The sequence below is a fragment of the Tupaia chinensis genome, unplaced genomic scaffold (genome assembly GCF_000334495.1).
Source record: "Tupaia chinensis unplaced genomic scaffold, TupChi_1.0 Scaffold144276_1, whole genome shotgun sequence".
NCBI lineage: Eukaryota > Metazoa > Chordata > Mammalia > Scandentia > Tupaiidae > Tupaia > Tupaia belangeri.
Genome location: NW_006204133.1, coordinates 1,675,528 through 1,700,045, shown reverse-complemented (window position 1 = coordinate 1,700,045; position 24,518 = coordinate 1,675,528). Strand labels below are relative to the sequence as shown.

The 24,518-nt window shown below is 38.7% G+C and overlaps 1 protein-coding gene across 1 annotated transcript in view; it reads left to right on the top strand.

The window, feature by feature from the left end:
- Positions 1-4,199: 4,199 nt before the first annotated feature.
- The window catches only part of TMEM131 (transmembrane protein 131), a gene marked incomplete at both ends in the record, with an annotated part of 163,962 nt that continues 143,643 nt past the window's right edge, over positions 4,200-24,518 (top strand). Inside the window, 2 exon segments of the mRNA XM_027767558.1 lie at positions 4,200-4,261; positions 20,282-20,322. Coding sequence (XP_027623359.1) covers positions 4,200-4,261; positions 20,282-20,322 — 103 coding nt within the window.

Below are 24,518 nucleotides of genomic sequence, written 5' to 3'. Positions count from 1 at the left end.
TTGTGATAGGTCAGTAAGTTTGCCTTTAATAGGATATAACAAAAAGATTTTCTGGATCCTTTGAAATGTCAGTTTATGTTAAAATGTGGGGGGAAAGGGTAAGGAATGGAATGGGTGAGCTAGGCATCCACAGTCCTTTCTTCTGAAGAATGTATATTACTTAATTTGGAGACATTCTTGTTCACCCCAGACATTCTCTGTCAGTAATTCTGTTGGAGCCAATAGCTCTGATCGCCATTTTCCAAGTCTGCTCTAAGTGAGGACTAGAGGTAAGGGAACCAGAAAGGTCATTTACATCAGTGAGTGCAAATGCTGGTCGTTGTGCCTGAGCAAAAAGGGTGGGACTTCATTTATGCATCTGATCTTTATTGAGTGTCCACTAAGAAGGGGGGGGGGTTGGTTGGTGAGAAGAAGTGTAGCAGTTGGTACCAACAGTGGCTGAAGAGAAACACAGGAAGTGGAAGGCAGGCGTCTCCTAAAATAAAATCAGGATGTGATTACCAGACGAAGGGAAAAGGGATGCCTAGCAGGCAGGAAAACACCATCCAGCTTGGCGAATCTAATCTAATCAGCTGCTCACTCTGCTGCTTAACTTTCAGTTTAGTCTTTTCTGGATACCTAGGTACATAGGATTAGACAGTAAGCTTCTTTCCTGAATTCTGAAAGAATAACAAGTAAGAGTCAATGAATTCCATTATTAAGGCAAATAAAATATCACTGTCTTTTAAAAAATAAATGCTAAATTTTAGAAGAATTTTAGATTTATACAAAAATTGCAAAGACAGAACAGTGTGTTACACACTCCCCCTCCTGTTTCCTGTTAGTATTTCTCCATTGGATGAGTTTTTTTAAAACAGTTAAGGAACTAATATTGACACATTATTATTAACTGAAGTTCATTTTATAATTCAGATTTCTTTCATTTTTGCCTAGTTTTCCTTTTCTGCTCTAGGATGCCAGTTAGGATACCTTTGGTAGCCATGCCTCCTTAGGCTCCTCTTGTCTGTCACATCTAGTTTCCCAGACTTTTTTGTTTTTGATGATCTTACTATATAGTTTTGAGGAATACCAGTCCGGTGTTTTGTAAAATGTCCTTCCATGGGATTTCTGTGATGTTTATCTTGTGACTAGACTGGGGTTATGGGTTTTTGGAAAGAAGACTGTAGGAGTGAAGTGCTGTTTTATATCATATCTGAGTGCATACTGTAAAAGTGACTTTTTACAGTTACCAGTGGTCTTTCCATGTGGCCGAGGTAAGGTTTGTCAGGTTTTCCTTTTCATACTTTAGAATGAAGACACTGTATGTATCCTGCACTTCATGAGGGGAGTTTCGCTCTACCTTCTATAAATAACAGACTTTCTACATAAACTATTTGGAACTACTCTGTATGGGAAATGTGACTTTTCCCCCTTATTGATTTATTTAATAATTTATATCATATGGACTTACAGATCTTACACTTTGGATTATAGCCCAGAACTATATTTTTGTTGCTCAGATTGTTCCAGCGGTGGTGATTTGGTGGTTCTTTCTGTTGACTCTTTAAGTTCCCTGTACACGTCTACATCAATGGAATTTTTGAGTGTGTGTCTCTCTGTTTGGTACAGTAAATCCTCCATATCTTTGTGTTACACATCCATAAATTTAGCCAACCGCAGATAAAACATTGGGGGGGGGGAAGAAAATTGGATGTGTCTGCAGTGAACACGTATAGACTTTTTTCTTGTCATTATTCCCTAAATACAGTCTAACAACTAATTGTATTAGGTATTATAAGTAATCTAGGGATAATGTAAAGTATATGGGAGCATGTAAATAGGTTTTATGCAAATTGCCACACTATTTTATGTGAGCAAAATGGATTTTGGTATCCTTCAGTGGGGGGTCATTCAGGGGGTTCTTTGAGGGGTTCCTGGAACCAAGCCTTCACGAATACCAAAGGATGAATGTAGTCCTTTCTTACTTCCTAGCTGTAAGATGCTCCACTCCTATCTTCTGTATTTCCTGCCTGAGCTCTAGAATCATACATTTCTCCAGGAAGCTTTTATTCCTTTTTTGGGGAGGTGAATATTAGAACCTAAGACCTGGGAGTTAGGTTTGCAACTGCCGTCATTGCTTCTAGGCCCTTTCAGTTGACAGAGCAAGGAAATACATGTTTGTATCTAATCTATATGTGTAGGCATCTGTAAATAGTCCTAAATGTTACAATATCTATATTTTGCTAGACATATGTTTATACTAATGTCACCAACTCCAATCCATTACTAAGTGAACCCTTGTAGCCTCCACCCCTTGCTTCTGTGTTGACCGATATTCTAAGCGTGAGAAACCTGACTCCCACCATCCATGTATTTAGTTGTTTAATTCCAGTGTAGGTGTTTAGTGACATCAGAATTGTTGACCCAAACTCCCCTGGGAAAAAACGTTAGCAATTAGAGTACAGAATATAATGTACAATTTCTTTCACCTTTGGTCTTATAGATTGTACTCATTTCCAGTTAATTAAACCAGCATTCTCCCCTCCCTGCCTAGGTGAGCTGGTTTTATCCATTTGTAATACAGTTTTTAAAATGTTTTTGTCACGATCTGTATTCCATCCTGGTAAACTCCAGATCTCCTAAATGAATCTTTAAATTTTGCACACATTTAACTTTATGTTGTTAAAGTTCTATTTTGACAGATGCCCAATGTCATGTGTCCACCATTACAGTATCATAAGGAATAGTTTCACTAAATTGAAAGCATTTCCTGTACTTCACTTATTCAAGCTTTTTTCTTCTCTACCCTGCTAGCAGCCCCCAACTCTAGCAACCACTGAGCTTTTTATATTTGCCATGGTTTTGCTTTTTCCAGAATGTCATGTATTTGGAGTCATACAGTAGCAGCCTTTTCTTTTACTAGTACTCCATTGTATAGGTGTGTCACAGTTTGAGTATCCATTGACCCTATGAAGGATACTTTGGTAATGCCCAGGTTTTGGCGATTATGAATAAAACAGCTGTAGGGAATTGCATGCAGATTTTTGTGTGGACATAAGGTTTCTAATAACTTCAGTAGCGTGAATGTCATATTGTATGGTATGACTATGTTAGTTTTTATATACCTTTTCTTTTAAGAGTTTTTTTGCTATTGGACACATGCGCTCACTGGGGGGAGAGAGAGAGAGACAGACAGACAGACAACACCCCCTGGGAGGGGTGTTGGCCATGGTGCAATCCCTTCTCCATTCTCCTCTAAGGGTCTTGAGCACGCACCCACATGCTTGGGCATGCATCCACACACTTCAGGCATGAGTTCTAAGGTGCCAGGTCTAGGGCTTGAACTGCAGCTGACTATATGGGAATCCAGCTATGTAACCATCATGATGTCTGCTGGTCCTAGTTTTTATATATCTTTGCATTGTTCTCTTTCTTGGAACAGGATAATCTTTTGCCATTTTCCCCACTCACTTCCTTGCTAAGTATTTTTGACTGTTAATTCCAGTTCATATGATCACTATACAAGAACAGATGATAGAGTTTCAGCCTTTTACTTTTTCTGAAAAATATAATACTCTAGCGATCTTTTCTGTGTATTTATGATATTTTCAATTTATTAAGTGAAAATAATTAGCTGGATCCAGGTGGATTTGACTGTTTTGTAACTATCTTGCAGTATACTGGGAATAGTTTTTTGTTTTTGTTTTTGTTTTTGTTTTTTTGAGAGGTTTTTGCTATAGGGCGTGCGCGCTCGCCAGAAAGACAGAGACAGAAAGCGAGAAATCACCCTCCGGCGGGATGGCCACGCCACAATCCCTTCTCCTCCATTCTCCTCTTGGGGTCTTGGGCTTGCATACACATACGCCAGGCGTGAGTTTAAGCCACAGGGCCCGGGACTCAAACCGCGGTCAACTACATGGGAGTCCAGGGACATAGCCATTAAACGCTAATTGCTGGTCCTGGGAATAGATATTTTTAAAGCAACTTCCATAGCCTATAGGTTGTTGAAATGACTCGTTACTCTGTTACATTATTTTATTTTAAATCATTGTGTAGTTGGTAATATCTAGAATTGTTAGACATATTTCTCTCTTTAACCATCATCATGAAACAGTATATTTCTAAATATAAAATTGAATTAATTAACTTTAAGGTAAAATTTTTTTTTTAAATCAAATTTATGTTCCTCTAAGTAATAGTATGTTTTGTTTCCTTCACAGCATTCATTCAGTCGGAGAGCATAATAGAAGTGCTGCGTTTCGATGATGGAGGGCTGCTGCAGGTAATTGTTTTTTAAGTTGAAGAATTAGTTTAGTGTTAAGCCTTGAATAATAGCTCATTATTTTTCTTTTAAAAATGTAACTGGTTCTCCTGAAATATATTTTATGACCTTTACTTATAGATAGATAAGTAGAATAATTAATATTATAATGAGCTATATGAATGATCTTTTAGACACTTCTCGTGGTGGTAAAACCTTGTAAATAAATTTGTCTGTGGCAAGTGTGTGCACCTGTGGATCTGGTGGGTGGGGACAGATAAGGAGCAGCGGAATCTATGGTAAGCTCTCTGAGCCGTGAGTGAGACCCTAAATTCAAATGTTGGACCTCAAAATATTTATATGGAAGAGAACTTCTCTAGAAAGTCTGTAGACTTTGCCTCTGTTCTGCTTGCCACCCTAAGCCACATCTTTAAATATGTTATATACAAAATTAGAAAGTCTAATCTGGTAAATATTTCAGACCTAGTTCCTTTCAGACCTAGTTCAGATATCACCATGTAGTCTGTTTCAGTCTTCCTAGATAAAAAATCAGTTCCAGAATTTCAGAGCTGAAAAGAGACCGTAAAAGCCATTTTAGCTAACCATCTGATTTTTATGGCTGTGTGTTTTCTCCTTCCTTCCAGACTTCTATCCTGTGCTTGCCTTTACTTTCCATCTTCACAATGATTGTTTTTTAAGTACCATGCTGCTTGGTAGCATAACTGATCATTTTTATTAATTTCATATTCAAAGGTTAGTTGAGACAGTTGCCAAAAATTTCTTGACTTTGTGGTAATGAGACTGGCCCTGGAATCCCGGCCTTCTCACTCTGGGTATTATTAAGTCTTTTTATTATATAATAACGCTTATGGTATAATTTTGCTTATCTTTAATAAATAAATGACTTAAATCGTTCTGAGAAAAAAATATTTCCTATAGTTTTTAACAAAGGGAGGAAAGTAAAAATTAAATCAAGACAAAAGAGAAAATAATTCTAGGGAGCTAGAATGAGATTTCTGTTTGTATTTAGCATAAACGTAGAATTAAGTTTCATACACTAAGTCAAACAAACAAACAAAAATAAGAAAAGAGATGATAGATTTTAAGAACCTTTTTCTCCAACTGTGAAGCGAATAAGTCTTCTGGGAGCCAAAACTTTTCTTTTAAAATTTTAAATTTATCAATCACACTTTCACAAAGAGATGTTAAATAGCACAAAGCAGCGAGTAGTTGTATTATACTTGCAGAAAGTCTTTTCATAGGATTTTATGTTTTAAAACTGAATACTGAAGATAATATAGCTAACTCTAATTTAGTAAAAACTTTCTACTAAAAAATGATCTTCGTTTCTCTTTTCTAGTTCATTAATGTGTTTTTTCCATCTTTATGAGAAGCTGGAGAACCTCTCTATAGGAATTAATGTTTTAAATCTCTCCCTTTTGGTGGTGGTTTGCAGAATCTGGATGGCAGACAGATCAGAATTTAATTTTTGGAAAATTACATAAGCATAGTTGTTCTTTATTGAGTGATGAAGGATCTATGTCCATTAGTAACTAGACTTGTAGGTTGCAAGTTGATAATCTATTTTGAAAATTACTGAGGGATGCCATCAGACTTTATCTCGATGGGTTTGACTGTGCAAGAGCTTGTGGGCTAGCATGTGATTTGCTAATACTCTCTGGATCTTGACCAAGATCTTGGTTGAGACCTCAGATTTCTATGGGAAGATGTTGAGGACAGTGGTATCAGCTAGTTTCTGAGTCACAGTAAAACCTAAGACTCCTACAGAATGTCTGATGTTAGGATGCTATATATAGTGTATTGTATAGCTCCAGTGTAGCTGAAGATAGCACTCTTTCTAATAGATGTGTATAAATTGTTCATTTTCATGCGGAAGATCGTGTCCTAGAAACAACTATTTCAATTTTGGCATGTTATTCTTTCCAACTATGATTTGCCAATAGGCTCGATTGTTTCCTAACTCCTAGTTCTTATGATTAGAACAGAAGAATGCATGTGTAGCATTTTTGTGGCAGGGGATATATCAAGTTTCTTCAAACTAGATTTAAACTAAAGCAGGGAGAATCAAAGCAACAGCCTTGTTTTATATTATTTAAAATGTCTGTTTTGCCTGAGAATATTTCTTTGCAGATCTAGAATTGATGTTAAGTTTATGTGACTTGGCTCAGTTATTTTTTTATATTCTCAAAACTGATAGCAAATCAGTAAAAATTGCTGAACTTATAAAATATTTGCTAGAAAGACTAGACTTGGTATCAATGTTTTTTAAATGTATGAAAAGTGAGGTTCAAAGAAATTAAATAATTTTCGTAGTGTTCAGTTACTTGAGAAGGAATCCATCCTCCAGTAAGTACCCACCATATCTAGTTCTGTTTCTCTTCATGCATGTACAGTCCTCTCAGATGCATTCCATGAAATGTCATGAACTCCTGGGCCAGCCCTGTAGCCTACTACTTAAGGGAACCAAATCCCTCATGGCCCCCCATGATTTAAATCTTGGCCTGGTAGTTTGAAAAACTCATATGGCGCATGTACATGTGTGCCCCAAGTCTCAACAGGATGAAGAAATAGAGGAGAAGGGATTGGGATATGCTTTTTTCCCTTCTCTTTCTCTTTCTGGTGAGTGAACATGTCCTCTGGGAGTTTTAAAAAAAAAAAAAAAAGAAATGTATTTTCCGTAGCCCATGTTTTCTGTGGCTTCAATGGCCTTGGCCATTGTCATATAATATTTGGTATATAGAATACATAAAGATTCAACAATTTTCATGATTGGACACAGATACTGAGGAATCTGCCTCTGAACAGAAAGAATCTATGTTAAGACTCATCACCATAGGATGTCCTGGTCAAATATCTCAAACCATCATTCCCATCCTAGCTTACCAGAATGGTCAGCTGTTCCTCACTATTCTTTTGAGAAATTGTAAGATAGAATAATAAAAGTTTTTCTTTTACTTACAAGCATTAATCTGTTTATAAGCATTATTAATTATTAAATTTCTTATAAATAAATGACTATAAGTCTAGAGAAAAAGCTAATTACTTTTTTCACTATTCTACCACAATTATAAGAATTAAGATGCTGGAAAGTAAGCTCCAGAATGTTCATGAATTGAGAGCACTAGCAGAGTTTTGTTTTTTCAAGTTTGTTAAGTATGGAAAGTCATTTTTAAAATTTTTATTTATGCTTGAACTAAATCAGAGGTTTTGTCTTCAAGGTCAGAAACTATTTCTTCCGTGTGGTCCAATATGCTGTCGATACTTTCAAGGGAGGTTTTTATTTCCTTCATCATATTCTTTGTCTCTACAAGTTTTTTTTGCCTCTTTTTCAGGGTTTCTGTCTCTTTATGGACTTCCTTCCTCAAGTCACAAAAGGATTTTTTCATCTCCTGGAATTCGTTGTCTGTTTTCTCTTGCATCTCATTGAGTTTTGTTATTGTGAATATTCTGATTTCTTTTTCTGACATTTCTGTGATCTCTTGTGTTTTATCTAATGTTTGTGAGCTCTTACTAAATTCTTTTAAGGGAAGGTATTTCCTGGTTTTCTCCTATTTCTTGGGACTGTGGTTTGGTATTTAGTCATCTGGTGGTATACTCACTTCTTCCTACTCCTTTGGAGTAGGTTTCTGTAGCTGTGCACTCACGCCCTTCCCTGTGGTGTGAGTTAGCTCAGATTTCTTCCCCCCAACTGTGGGTAACAGTGTGGTGATGTCCCTAGTGGGAGTTTAGGGTTCAGATGTTCAGAGGGGCGTTTTTCTCCTTTTACTGCTTGGGGGGTTGTGGGGAGAGAATCCCTCTCTAGTATCACAGTCTTCAAGTGTTTGGTTCCTGTATACCCAAATCTCTCTGTGTGGCTGGAGGCTGAGCTGGACAGGTAGACTGAAAGGCGGTAATCCAGTCATGTGGCACATGGGCTGGAGCACCCTCTCCTCCCCACTTCAGGCTGGGGGTGGGTTTTTGGTGATCAGCTCAGGCTGGGCAGCCTTTGCTTCCCTATCACTCCTATCTCTAGGACATCATATTTTGTAAATGTAATTTTAAACACTTAATTAGGGGCCCTAATTTTAGTCTTCCAAAGAGGTTCACCAAAGTGGTTGTATGTATCAATATGTTTCTTTTTATTGCTCAGTAATGTTCCATGGTATCGATTTCCCACATTTTTTTTTTTAAACCATCCACTCACTGAACTGCATCTGGGTTGTTTCCAGTTTTTGTTAGCTACAGATAGAGCTGCTATGAACATTTATTTATACACAGTGCAAACGAACATTTCCATTTCTTTGGGAGAATAACCAGGAGTGCAGATGCCTGGTTATATGATAACCACATATTTAGTTTTATAAATTATTAATCTGTTTTGCCAGAGTCCTTATATGTCCACTAGCGATGTGCAAGTCACCCAGTTTCTCTACATTTCTGCCAGCATTTGGTGTTGTAGCTATTTTGTGTGTTGGGGCATGGGGACGTTTAATTTGCATTTTCGTGATGGCTAATGATGTTGAGTAGCACTTCATGTCCGTTTTACCATCTGTATATCCTTTTCAGTGGAATGTATGTTGTAATCTTTTGCCTGTTTCCTAATTGGGTTATTTGGGCTTTTTTCACTGTTCAGTTTCAAGAGTTCTTTATGTATTGTAGAAACTAGGTCCTTTGTTAGATAGGTGCCTTACAAGTATATTCTCTTATATTTTGTCTTTATATCTTTACCTGGTGTATTGCAGAGCAAGTTCTAAATTCCTTTATGGATTATACATCTGTTGCCAAGTCTTTGGTGTTAGAACTCTGCTTAGCCTGGTGTATCCTAAAAAATGTTCTCATTTCTCATGTGTTTTATCTAAAAGTCTTATTATGGTTTTTTTGGTTTATATTTAAACTCATCCATTTTAAGTTAGTTTTTTTATAAGGTATGAGGTTTGTCTGTGTACTTTTAATACCATTTTAATATTTTTTGGCATTCTTCCTAGTTTTTAAAAATTGTTTTCTCTCTTTTTTTTTTTTCCTTTTCGAGAGGTTTTTGCTATAGGGTGTGTGCGCTTGCCAGAGAGACAGAGAGATTATAAAGTGAGAAATCACCCCCCAAGGGTGATGGCCATGCCTCAATCCCTTCTTCTTCATTCTCCTCTCAGGATCTTGGGCACGTATGCACACGCGCCCGGCGTGAGTTTAAGCCACCGGGTCCAGGACTTGAACCACGGTCGACTACATGGGACTTCAGCGACATAGCCATTATGCTAACTGCTGGTCCCTAAAGATTGTTTTCAAACTAGTTATACTTTCTGTATCACTTATTTTGACAGCGGAGGGCAGCAAATTATGTGAAGGGAGTATGGAGTCAAAATCAGCATGAAGTGGGGAGAAGATATTTCTGGACTCAGAATTTGCAGTAAAAAACAAAACCTGTGTTCAGATAACAGCTCCGCCCTCACTCACCAAATAACAGTGAGGAGAAAAGTTGTGTCTGAAGCAGCTATCTATTACTGAGGGAGCTGTGCAGACACTGGCTCTGATAAGGCCCTTCCTCGTGTCCCACACGTCCCCACTTCCTTAGGTAATCAGCCATGAGAAATGGCAGCTCTGGGTATCAAATTGACTGGTATAGTATAAAAACTGACTGGAAAGTGAGAAAGCTATGTTTAAAAAAAATTACTGAAAGGAGATAAAAGAGATTAATCAAATATTAACTTGTATTACATTTGAGTAGTGGGATACAAGGGTAATCACTGTGTCCTTACTCAGTGGTTAAGAACTAACTCAAAAGTTACTACTCCCAGCCGCTGTGAGATTCTGGAGCCACATGGGAGGCTCAGGTCTGGAACTTGGGTTGACCTAAACATTCCTGGTGTGTCTGCGATCCTGGTGGGCTGGGGAAGGATCATGGCGTGGTGAACCCCTGACAAGAGTGCCTCTCCTCCTCCCTACCCCTGTGAAGAAGTAAATAAACTTAAAAGAACTTAAGTTTTAGAGACAAATGCTTCGTTTTGATTCTAACTTTATCATTTTACTACTAGTTACTTATTTGGTTAAGTTACTTAAACTCACTGTATCTTAATATACTCATCTGTAAAATGATCATAAAATTAATGCCTTTCTTATATATTTAAGAATTTAGAATATCTAATAAATGCAAGGTATATGGTCTTTTGAAAATTCATGGGGAATGCATATTAAAAAATGAAGAAATTTCAAAAATTTTTGCACCAAAATAAACTCATACTTCAATTCTATTTTTCATGAGCTTTTTGAAGTCTTTTCACTTACTTAGAATTGTTTTTGTTTTTTCTGTATTTTCCAAAGTTTCTGTAAGAGCATGTTTCTTTTGTAATAGAAGTACCTCATTTTTAATCAAGACAAAAGTTCAGTAATTTGAGACCTCTGTACAAGTCAAAACACAGCTCCTTCTCCTTTTCTCTCTTAAAAGAGCAGTAAACTCATTCCCAAGACAATTTAGAACAGACGTTGGTCATCTACTGCTTGTAAACCAAATCCAGTCTGCCTCCAGTTTTGCAAATAAAGTTTTATGCTCATTTCTTGTGTACTATCCCTTGGTTGCATTCATACGATGATACAAATCCTAAAATAGTTAATATGTGGTAATTTACAGAAAGTTTGCCAACCTTTGACTAAGAAGACCCACACAAATAATGTCACAATACCTTACTTCCAGAACCATAAAGTCCTTACATAAGAAAATCTGTGCCTAAAAGTCTAAAACAAACTGAAACATTCTCTTATGGAGAATATATAGCACTACTGGTATACTGTAGGACAGTTCTGTTACTGACAATCCAGAGTTGGCATCAGAATCTACAGGTTAAAAGGCATAGTTTCCAACAAGACAGCCCCCAGTTCAGACACTAGTTCCAAGTTTGAAGGTCCTTAGGCTGCCTGCATTTCTTTTTTTCTTTTCTTTTTTTTTTTTTTTTTTTTTTTTTTGAGAGGTTTTTGCTATAGGGCACGTGCGCTCGCCAGACAGACAGAGAGAGACATAGAAACAGAAAGTGAGAAATCATCCCTCAGGGGGGTTGGTCACGCCGCAATCCCTTCTCCTCCATTCTCCTCTTGGGATCTTGGGCACGCACGCACATGCGCCCAGCATGAGTTTTAAGCCACCGAGTCCGGGATGCAAACCGCGGTTGACTATGTGGGAGTCCAGCGACATCGCCATTATGCTAACTGTTGGTTCCCAGGCTGCCTGCATTTCTGACCAACCAGCTGAAAATTCAGGGAGTTTCCATGAACCCCGCTCAGACTCAATAATTTGCTCAGAAAACCTATATGTAACAATTACAGTTTTATTCTAAAGAGACATAGAGGATAAGGTCTGGAAGAGTCCCAAATTCAGAATTTGTGTGCCCTCCATGGATCAGAGCACATCATCCTCCTGGCACATTGAAGTGTTTATCACCCATGAAGCTCTAGTCTTTAGAGTTTTTATTAGGGTTTCTTGATGTAGGTGTGACTGGTTGTATCATTGGTCACCATGTGACTGAACTAATTGATAGCTCCTTTCTCCTGGCAGGAGGCTGGGTTGGTTCAAAACCCTAGCCCCCTGACATGGTTGGATTTTCTGCTGACCAGCCTTCATCTTAAGTTATCTCACAAGGTATAAAGGCATCTCACTAGGTTTAAAGGCAGGTACGATCCATGGGACTCATACATACCAAGATACTTTTACTACTAAGGAAATTCCAAGATTTCAAGTGTCCTCAGGACTTAAGGACAAGATATATTTATGGAGTATGTATTGTATTCAGTACGTGAGTACAGTGTATAATGATCAAATCAGGGTAAACATATCTACTACTGTAAACATCTGTATACATCAAATTCCATAGCAAATCTCATTTAGTTGAATTTTTTCTAACAAAATTAAACCTTTTGTTTAACAGTAACGCAGTGTAAGAGTGGTCACGTGAAAGTTGTTAGCAGTAATGTGGCCAGCTTCAGTTCATGTAAACTAAAAGAAGTCAGTACTAAGCATACATAGTCTTATTAGGGATATTCATAATAGAGGTATACCTTATTTTACCACATATTGCTTTATTGCACTTTGCAGATGTTGTATTTTTTACAAATTGAAGGTTGATGGCAACCCTGCATCCAATAAGCCTGTGGTTGCCATTTTTCCAACACCATTTGCTCACTTTGTACCCCTGTCACATTTTGATAATTTTCACAATATATCACAATGTTTCACACCTTTTCATTATTACATAAGTTATGGTGATCCATGATGATCATCTTCAGTGTTTTGCAATTGTTTTGGCACATCACAGACCAAACAGATATGGGAGAGTGAACTTAATTAACAATTTTGTGTTTTCTAACTGCTCCACTCACTCTCTCTTCCTTGCCTACCCCTCTCCTCAGGCCTCTGTATTCCCTGAGACATAGTATTGAAATCAAGCCAGTTAATAACCCCACAATGACTTCTAAGTGTTCAAATGAAAGGAAGAGTAGCATGTCTCTCAAGTTAAATCAAAAGCTGGAAATGATTAAGCTTAGTGAGGAAGGCATGTCCAAAAGTTGAAAGCTAATTCTCTTGTACCAAACAGTTAGCCAAGTTGTAAATACAAAGGAAAAATTCTTGAAGTAAATGAAAAATGTTACTTGAAATGACCTCACAAATAATAAGGAAGCAAACCTGTCTTATTGCTTATATGGAGGTTTCTGGGGTCTGGATAGATGATCACACCAGTCACAGCATTCCTTTAAGCCAAAAGCATAATCCAGAGCAAGACCCTAACTCTCATTAATTTTATGAAGGCTATGAGATGTGAGGAAAGTGCAGAAGGAAAGTTTGGGACTTGCAGGGTTGGTTCATGAGGTTTAGAGAAAGAAGCTGTCCCATAAGGTGAAGCAGCAACTGTAGATGTAGAAGCAGCAAGATGTGATCCAAAAGATCCAGCTGAGACAACAAAGGCAGCCATACTGAACAGATTTTCACTGTGGATGAAGTAGCTCTTTGGGAGAAGAAAATGCCACCTAGACTTTGATAGCTAGAGAAGACTTCAGTGCCTGACTTCAAAGGACAGGATGACTCTTACTAGGGGCTAATGCAGCTGGTGACTTTAATGAAATGAAGCCAGTGCTCATTTACCATTCTAAAATCCTAGCGCCCTTAAGAATGATGATAAATCTACTTTCTATGCTCTGTAAATGGAATAACAAAGGCTGGCTGTCAGCACATCTGTTTATAGCATGGTTTATTGGATATTTTAGGCCCACTGTTGAGATCTTCTCATAAAAAAAGATTCTTTATAAAATATTACTGCTCATTCACAATGCATGCGTTCACCCAGAAGCTCTGATGGGGATATATAGGATATTAATGTTGGTTTTAGGTCTGCTAACTACATGCATTCTGCAGATCGAGAGATGATTTGGATTAAAATGTTATTGAAGGAATACATTTTGTAAGGCTATAGCTCTCATATACAGTGATTCCTCAGATAAAAAGTTAATTGGAAACTTTTCTGGAAAGGGTTTACCCTTCTAGATGCCATTAAGAACATTTGTGATTCACGGGAGGAGGTAAAAATATAAACATTAACAGGAGTTTGGAAGAAGTTGATTCCAACCTTCATGGACCACTTTGAAGAAGTCCAAGATGTTAGCACTGGAAGTAATTGCAGATGTGGTCGATACAGCAAGAGAACTGGAATAAGTTGAGGAGTGGGAAGATGCAACTAAATCGTTGCCATCTCACAAAACTTCAGCTGATGAGGAGATGCTTCTCAGGGGTAAGAGAAAATGGTTTCTTAAGATGGACTCTGTACTCCTGGAGAAGATGCTATGAACAATGATGAAATGACAACAAAAGATATAAACTATTATGTAAACTTACTTGATAATAGCAGCCGCAGAGTTGGAAAGGATTGACTCCAGTTTTGAAAGAAGAGTAGAATGCTATCAAGGGTAACATGCCGTCAAACAGCAGCACGTGCTACAGAGGAGTCTTTGGTGAAAGGAATAGTCAAATGCAGCAAAGTTTATTTTTATCTTAAGAAATTGGCATAGCAACTGGACTTTCAGCAGTCATCACCCTGATCAATCAGCATTCATCAATATCGAGGCAATACCTTGTCCCAGCAAAAGAAATACCGTTCACTGAAGGCTCAGAGGATTATTAGTATTTTTTAGCAATAGGGTATTTTTTAATTAGATAAATACTTTTTTTTTTTAAAGAGATTTTTGCTATAGGATACATGCACTCGCCAGAAAGATGAAAACAGAAGACAGAAAGCAAGAAATCACCCCCCCGGGGGGACAACCATGCTGCAATCCCTTCTTCGTTCTCCTCTCGGGATTTTGGGCACACATGCACTTGCACCCAGCATGAGATTCAAGCCACCAGGTGTGGGACACAAACTGTGGTCGACTACGTGGGAATCCAGCATCTTAACTACTATGCCCGTGTACATCGGTCGTCTGTACAATTTTTAAAAAGAATTATTTATTCAGTTTTATTTATTCATTCATTTAATTTGATCAGAGAAAGACACAGAGCGTGATAAGAGGGAAAAATGGGAAAGCAAGCCACCAGATCTGGGACTTGAACTGTATTGACTGTGTGGGCGTATCCAACGCCTTAACCACCATTCCACCTCCTGGTCCCCTGTACATTGTTTGTAAAGATATAATGCTATTGCACACTTAACACACTATAGTATAGTATAAACATAACTTTTATATGCACTAGGAAGCCACAAAATTCATGTAACTTGTTTTATTCTGACATTGACTTTATAGTGGTGTTCTGGAACAAAACATTCAATATCTCCCAGTATTATATCTCCCAGGTGTACCTGTATGTATGTAATAATGAACCAGATCACAAAATTGGAATTCCGTCTTTTGCCTGTTATCCCTAATCCACTGATTTGAACCATTCAGAGACTTAGATTCCATGTTTGTAAAATAATCCTATATGCAAGTATCTCCAGACTGTTAAGAACTACAAAGGCTGCTAAGATAGACAGTTATAATAATCATTCACTTTGAATTTATAATTCAAGAAGATGTTATTACAGGTGAGAATCTAAATTATTGATATTTCTTAATAAAATTCAAGTTATAATATGGTTTTCATTCATGGCGTAATTACACATTGGGCCAATAACTTGGTGTCTCGGCTGTGGAAGGGAGAATGTTCTGTGCATTGCCGGGTGTTTATCAACAACCCTGACCTCTGCCTCCCTGGTGCTGGTAGCCCCCTGATTTGTGACAATCAAAAATACCTCTAGACATTGCCAATTGCCTCCTGGGGACAGTTGTCCTCAGTTGAAAACCACTGAATTATAGAGGTAAACTTGTCTGTAATACATGTCGTTTATACAGGAAAGTTTAATAATATTTGAGAACATAGCACATATATTTTTTGCCGAGGCTGTTCTGTTAGGAAGAATAGTACATTCTTCTCCCGTATATCCCCATTTAGAGTTGGGGTAGTGTAGAAATATGCACCCAGGTAGTGAGAAAGGCAGAGGCTGAAGTCCTTAGATACAGGAGAACCTAGAGTATGGAACGCAGGTAAGAAGGAATCTACTTTAGACGGATGTGTACTTTAGACGGATGTGATGTAAAGACCATTGTATTAATAACAGTGGATTCAGTGAAGTTGCCTTTGAAACATTGTAGTTATGTCTTATATTTGTTAGAAGGTTTACCCCATATGTGGCACAGGGTCTTTGGAAAACCTTGCATATTCTCAATAGACCCTTATCTCTGGGTGTGAATTCATTAAGTTCAAAGGTCTGTGCACGTCAGATGGAAGATATGAGATTGCATTGTCTTCTAGGGAATACTTACTGTCTAATGAGACTGATCACCATTTTCACATGTTTATTGACCATTTTTCTTTTGTGATTCATCTGTTCTTGCTCTTTTGGTTATGTTTCAGTAACGGTATTCTTTACGCCATTCTTTTTTCTTTATTTTTACTGTCATAAAATTTCTTTAGGTGCCAGATCTTTCTATTTTGAAGTTAGTAGCATAACCCTTATTTGCTTACTTTTATCTTTTGTTGGGGGGCAATTACCCTACTTTAAAAAAAAAAAGTTTATTTTATTCATGAGAGAGACCCATGTGTGTATAAGAGAGGGAGAGACAGGTTCCCTGGACAGGGTCTGCTTATGACATAGTCCCCTTCCCTTAGCCCTCCAGCTTATCAAGATCGTTAATGTGTTCCCCTGTGTATTTTCAGGTCAATTTGGGATCCAGATCCATGGTCGGTCATGTGGCTTCCAGCACTGCCAGTAGGCTACGGCCTGCACCACCCAGGCTACTTTTGCACACTCTTTGACTTTTGATATTTCTCCATCATTTTGTATGAAGTGTTTATAATTGAGCCTTTTTAGGGGGCACAGTCCTTCTATAAATAGATGAATTTACCTCATTTAGTCTTACTGCTGATCTGTTTCATCTTTCTATCAGTTTTTTATTCTTTCTTGTTTTTTGTTTTATTCTGACATTGATTTGGGGGTTCTGTTTTCAGATATACTCCTAAATGTTTAAGACTTTCTCACACTACTTTAGAAACAGAATAATGTCTATCGTGATGATCTCCTCTCTCTCAACATTTAGTGTTGATATAGTCTGAGAATATCATTCTTTGTTTATTATAGCTAAATGACTATTTTCTGTTTTGTGGCTTATACTTGAAACACTTTTGCTTCTCTAACCTGATTTCCACAGTTCCTTTGCATTGAACATCTGCTTATCTTTCACAAGATAACTTTGTGAATCATTTGTGATTCTTCATCCGGAGTAATTTTATAAGTCAGATGCTGTCTTTCTGATGCTTTTTTTCCCCATCAAGAACGTACACATGGGTGATAAACTTCTTGAGTTTCCTTTCTTTCAACTTCACATGAGAACCAGTTTCCCTTGCTCTACAGCTCTTAGGTTACACCTTTTATTGATGTATAAATGAAATACAGTAAAATTGTACATTTTTAAATTGTGCAGTTTGAAAAGCATGACTTATTGTTACACCTGTGAAACTATCACTAAAATCAAGATAATTAATATACCCGTTGCCCCCAAAAGTCTACTATGTCCCTTAAACTTCACTCTCTGTCTTCAGGCAACCACTGGTCTGCTTTCTGTCACTCTCAGGTAGTTTGGATTTTAAAACATTGTATATAAATGGAATCAGACAGAATGGGCTCTTTTTAGGGTCTGCATTCTCTCAGCATGTATCAACAGTTTATTCTTTTTATTGCCATGTGGTCTTCCCTTGTCTGAGTATGCCATATTCATGTATCCTTTCACTGTTGATGGAACTTTGGATTGTTCCAGTATTGACTTATTACAGATAAAATTGTGCATAAATACTTGTGAGCATTCATGTTCAAGTCTGTGTCTGTACATATGCTTTTGATTCCTCTTGGGTAAATATCTAGGAGTGGAGAGACTTGGTCATATAGTCGGTGTATGTTAACTTTGTAAGTACTTGCCAGACTTATTCTAAAGTAATATTTCTATGTTATTTTCCCACCAGCAATGTGTGAGAGTTCCAGGTGCTCTACATCCTCGCCAGCACTTGGCATGAGCAGTTGTATATAGTATCTCATTGTAGTTTTTTGTTGTTATTGTTTGTTTTTTAATTTTAACAGAGACTTTTGCTATAGGGTGTGTATACTCATTAGACAAACAGAGAGACAGAGACAGAAAGCAAGAAATCACCCCATCCCCCCAGGACATGGCCATGCTGCAATCCCTTCTTCTTCATTCTCTTCTTGGGATTTTTGGGCACACATGCACACATGCCCAGTGTAAGTTTTAAGCCACTGGATTCAGGACTCGAACCATGGTTGATCACTACATCCAGTGACGTAATCATTATGCCATCTGCTGGTCCCAGTATCTCATTGTAATTTTGCTTTTACTTAATAAATTATGAAGAGCATCCTTCTTATGTGCTTAGTTAATGTTTATATAGTTGTCCATTTAAAAATATCGGTTGTTTTCTTATTATTCAGTTTCTTGTCTTTTAAAAATATATTCCCCATATAAGTCCTTCATCAGAAATGTGATTGCCAAATATTTTCTCTCAGTATGTTGTTTGCCTTTTCATTTTTGTTAGAGTCTTTTGGTGAGCAAATGTTTTTAATTTTGATGAAATCCAGTCTATCCATTTTTTCTTTATGGCTAGTATTATTCTGTTCATGAATTTTTTGTCTATTCCAAGATTGCAAATATAGTCTCCTATTTTGCTGTTAGGACATGTTGCAGTTTTTTTTTTTTTTTGAGAGGTTTTTGCCATAGGGTGCGTGTGCTCGCCAGACAGACAGAGACAGAGACAGAAAGTGAGAAATCACCCCCTGGGTGGATGGCCATGCTGCAATCCCTTCTCCTCCATTCTCCTCTTGGGATCTTGGGCATGTACACACATGCACCCGGTGTGAATTTTAAGCCACCGGGTCCAGGACTTGAACCGTGGTCGACTACATAGGAGTCCAGTGACATAGCCATTACACTAACTGCTGGTCCCAGGACATGTTGTAGTTTTCATCCATGGTTCCTATCTCATAAGTAACTGGCTTTTATCCTTGGTTCTTGAGGCAGCTTCTAAACAGTTTTATCAGAAAGATAAAGGTAAAAGATAGTCCCTCTTTTCACCTACCCCAACGTCATAGACGCTTCAAGAATTTTAATATACATGCCTTGTTTTTCTGCCAAATCTATTATCATTGCCTATGCAGTGAAGTCTCCATAAAAATCCAAAAGGACAGCATTTGGAGAACTTCCAGGTAGCTGAACATTGAGGTTCCTGGATGGTGTTATACCCTGAGAAGACATAGGAGCCCCATGCCCCTTCCCATGTGCATCATCTCTTCATCTGTATCCTTTCAGATATCCTTTGTAGTAAAGTGGTAACTGTACGTGTATACCTGAAGTCTCTGAGGCACTGTGACAAATTAATCAACCCCAAGGAGGGGAAAAGGTTGTAAGAATCCTAGTTTGTAACCGATTGGTTAGAAATTTTAAAGACCTGGGCTTGGAACTGGTAACTGAAGTGGAGGACAGTCTCGAGGACTGAGTCCTCAACCTGTGGGATCAAACACTGTCTCCAGGTAGATAGTCAAAATTAAATTGGATTAGAGGATGCCCAGCTGGTTTTCACTGCAGAATTTCTTGTTTACTGGTGGGGAGAAAACCCTGTGTATTTTGGGATCATAGTGATCTGTGTTGTGAGAGAGAAGAGTTGAGGAAAAATGGTGTATTTTCTGGGCTCACAGTTGTTTTCTTGTTGATAATTTGTGCTGCCCGTAGAGCCCACCACAGTTCAGACCTCTTACTGTGGCACAGTGTACTCTGCCCTCCAGCCTTATTTTCTACTGCTTTCCCCTTCTCAGTTCTAGCCCATTTGTTTCTTGAACGTTCAGGGCCTTTGCACGTGCTCTTTCCTCTTCTCACCTCACTTCTACACAGCTCTTTCTTTACATCCTTCAGGTTTTAGTGTAAATGTTACTTCTTTAGACAGGTCTTCTCTGATGACCTACTTAGTATGAACCATTATATATCTTTTTCATAGCACATTGTCAAAATTTCCATTATCCTTTTTCAGTGTGTAAATGCATATTTATTTAGTTTCTAAGTGACTATCTTCCCCCACTCCTGCTGATCCTTGAGCTCCACGGTGGCAGGAGCCAGCACACGCTAGCACCTGGCTAAGTGGTAAGAGAGGAGTGGTGACAGGCACACGCCAGCTCACGAAGTGATGTACAGGGGACGCTTCTCACAGGATGTATTGGTTTGGCAAACTTTTAGGAATTGATCACATGGCTTCGTATGACTTCCACATGGGTTAAAAATTTTATTCATATTATTCTGTCATTTGAATTACATCATGTGACAAGTCATTTCATATGATTTGGGCGTCATGTTTAACCCAGAAATCCAAGTGATCAAAGATGGAACTACAATAAGGTATTTTGGATACCCCATTTGCCTGTTGGTAGTATGAAGACATGCTTTCAGTATTTTCACCACTTTTTTTTTTTCCTTTTACAGACCGAGACAACACTTGGGCTCAGTTCATATCAACAGAAAAGGTAAGGCTTATGTATTTAGTAAGATACTAACATACTTCAAGTTCTTCCTGGGGGATTCCTTCAGTTTTCCCCTTTTCTTTCTCCCTACTATCTTAATGAAGAGAATAGCACATTATAAATCCTACTATATCACGTACTTCCAAGTATTGTGCATGGAAAATCAGATTTAGGTCTCAGTTTATATACGATATAATTGTGTAGTATGCCTCCCTCTGTCATATATGAAGAACTTTTACTGGGAACTGAGACTCCCCTTGCTTTGTCAGAGGATCTGCTTTGTAGTTCCTTAGTGATTTCTGCTTTGGCTGTTTCATGGACTGACCGTTGTTGGCCTCAATTATAAGGTTCTGTGTGCAGGCTCCTAGAGGAGGAACTCAGAGCTGTGAAACCAGACCTATGACTCCCTTTTAAATAGAGCTTTCTTGTGATAACAGGAAGGTGGTTTTACCTCCGATGTTAGGAAAATACATTTGTACACATGACTTTGAATATGCCTTCTCCTACCTCCAAATTCTTTGGTCTTATGGTGCTTTCTTACATCTCTCAAAGATGCTGGTCTTAATTCCCTTTCCATATTCAGTGATAGCTTACTCTTTGTACCTAAAGGGAGTGAGAGTTTTTATTTCAGTTAGATGACTGGTCCACCCCAGCATCTGTTTAATGGTCATCCACAGCTTTTCCTCATCACTCCTCTATAAACCATAGATTTAAAGGAGCTTAGCTTACGAGCCTCAGCAGAATGGTGCAGTTGCAATTCCTATTCTCCAGAAACAACAGGCCGAGCCCCAGTGTCTGTTCTAGTAAGCATCTGCCCTCCAATAATGTTTGGAGTGCTGGCTGTGGAACCCGTGGAGTTCTCAGATAAGGAGCCTGTTTCACAGATTCGATTATTTTGTAGTGTAGCTAGGAATGTATTTGATTTTTTTTTTTTTTGGAGAGGTTTTTGCTCTAGGGCGCGTGCGCTCACCAGACAGAGAGAGAGACAGAGAGACAGAAAGTGAGAAATCACCCCCCAGAGGGGATGGCCACGCCACAATCCCTTCTCCTCCATTCTCCTCTTGGGATCTTGGGCACGCACGCACACGCACCCGGCGTGAGTTTAAGCCACCGGGTCCGGGACACGAACCGCAGTCGACTACGTGGGAGTCCAGCGACATAGCCATTATGCTAACTGCTGGTCCCAGGAATGTATTTGATTTTGTCAGTGTATTTATATTCCTGGAATGTGAACAAAGCAACTTTATCTTTAAAAACTATCAATAAAGTGGGACCAGCAGTTAGCGTAATGGCTATGTCTCTGGACTCCCATGTAGTCGACCGCGGTTCGCATCACGGACCCGGTGGCTTAAAACTCACGCCGGGCACGTGTGCGTGCGTGCTCAAGATCCCGGGAGGAGAAGGGAGGAGAAGGGATTGTGGCGTGGCCATCCCCCCTGGGGGGTGATTTCTCGCTTTCTATCTCTCTGTCTCTCTCTGTCTGTCTAGTGAGCGCACGCGCCCTATAGCAAAAACCTCTCCAAAAGAAAGAAAAAAAATTATCAATAAAGTATTTAGTGAAATCATGCACTTAACTACCAAAACAGGGTAGCAGCACAGGGTGTCCTTGCTGTCCTCACTCCAGTTCCTATTTGTCTTTAGCAAGAAAAGGAAAGCATTTCCTCTTCAGGAACCTGGAGTTTTAAAGTACAGCGGGTGGCGTGGTGGTTAAGGTACTAGCTTCCCACATGGTGGCTGCCTGGTTCTAGCACTAGACCCATTAGCTTGAAAATCATGCTGCGTGCATTTGTGTGTGTGCCCCAAATCCTGAGAGGTGAATTGTGGAGAAGGGATTAATGTATGGCCATCCTCCCTGGAGGTGTGATCGCTCACTTTCCTTCTCTCTTCAGAAAGGGCATGCGCCCTATGGCAAAAACCCAGAATAAACAAAATACAGCTGTGAAGGTACAGCAAAATGCACACTGCATCAACAAAGAATTTGAATTTGAAAGAGAAGTGTCACACTCAGATTAAGTAGGACAATTAAAACTTCTTTGTAATAATGAAAATTCTTCAATATTCACTAGTCACCGTTTTGTTCTGTCTACTCTCTCCTATCTGCAGTAACACCTCTTTTCTTCCCATTGCTCTATCCATCCTTCTAGTGTTATTTACCCTATTGTGACTTGTCCCATCTGTGAACTCTCCTGACATATTTTTGGTACTGGGATGAGTTGTCTCCTGACCACTACAAATCTATCCACTTGCCTTCTTAACTGGACCATCTAAGAACTCCAGAACTCTGTGGGACATCTAGAGGCAAAATAGTGGAGAGAAAAAGAAAAGCATATGATCTATCATCTTGCACACCTTCTGTAATCTTCTGTTCTGGTATGTGGTGAATTAGCTCTGGAATTATGTCAGTCTACATTTAGGAAGGTGATGTTATTCATCCATGAACAAAATCTGGACCTTCAGTATTTTCCTAGTATAAGGAAGAGTTTCCATTAATACCTACTTGTCCTCTCATCTCATGTTCTGCTTATCTGTTATCTATACCTAATAGACTGCCCAGAATTTAGTGGCATAAAACAAGGAAGAGGTTACAAAGCCTTTTGTAACCGAGTCTTAGAAGACATACACCATCACTTCCTACCATGTCCTACTAATAAGTAAGTCATATGAAGAGAGGTATATCAGAGAATCTGTGGACATATTTTAAAACTGCTTAAATACTAGATGGGCAGTGGTTGAATACAACCATTTTTGTTGCCTACCGTTAACTATAAGCATCCAGAGGGTGGCTGGATACAAAACTTGGTAGTATTAATTGCAGATAAAATCTGGTAACAGTTAGTTTGACCAATATCTATTTTAAATTCTGCAGAAAAAACTAAAGGGAATCTGCCTAAGTTTTTTGTTTGTTTCTTTTAAGATTACGTTTGTGTTTATACTTTGATTTATTTTCTCACTGTGGAGGCTTTAGCTGCATGTGAAGTGACTATGCAAAATGAAGGGCTCTACTTTGCATAAATCTTGAGGAATACAGGAAGCTGATAATAAATATGTAGCTTATCAACAGCAAGTTTAAAGAAACGGTTTGCTTTGTATTAGACTCTTTTAAGTAAAATAATAATCCTTATTTTCAAAAGTAACTACTCTCACCTGAATGTGGCATGGGACCAGCAGGTGGCATAATGGTTTGCATTCCTGGACTCCCATGTAGTTGACAGCGGTTTGAGTCCTGGATCCACTAGCTTGAAACTCATGCTGTGAGGGTGTACGTGTGTGCCCCAAATCCCGAGAGGAGAGTGGAGGAGAAGGGATTACAGCAAGGCCATTTCCCCTAGGGGGTAATTTCTCACTTTCTATCTCTGTCTCTGTATCTCTCTGGTGAGCACATTTGTCCTATAGCAAAAACTATTTCTTAAAAAATGAGTGTGACAAAGTTGAGAATTCTGAAATGATGGTGTAAGATGGGAACCACTCCCCACCAAGAGGCTTCTATTAAACTGGTCAAAATTTGTAGACAGTCAGTCTTAGAGTCTCTGGATACTATTCAAAGGACTTGTGATGAACCAGGAAACATTCATCTCACAGAAGCTGCATAAACTGGGTAAGAGCAGTGGGAAGTAAGCATTCACACCAGGCACTGCACCTCGCCGTCACCCCTCCCACGTGCACAGCTCTGCTTTGCCGAGGAGCTGTCAGCAGCTCAGTGGGAGTGCCCCTGTCCTTCACCTCCGTGAGGTGAAAGCTATTCCAGCTGGGTTTGGCAGCCAGAGAACACTGGCAGATCTCATTCTCCACAGGCTCTGTGGCACAAAGGCTTATCTTGAGTTGCTGGTGGTAGCTAGACGGTGGTTCTTTCCCACAGGGAATTTAATATATCTACTTATATATGTTCGGTACTTTAAAGAAAGGCATAAACAAAAAGAGGGGGAATGTACAATATTTTAAAAAAATAAAACTTCTAGAGTTGAAAAATACAGTTTCCGAAATGAAAATTTTACTATGTAGGATTACATAAGAAAATCACAGTGGATTTGAAGACATAGTGACAGAATTAAACTAGACTGAAGCACAGGGAGAAAAAAAGACCTTGGTGACCGCTGGTACAAGAGCACGCAAGCAACATGTGTAATCAAGTTCCAGAAACTGGCGGGAGAGGGTGGTATGGAGGGTGGTGTAGGGGGGAGGTGGGACAGGTGACTGTCATA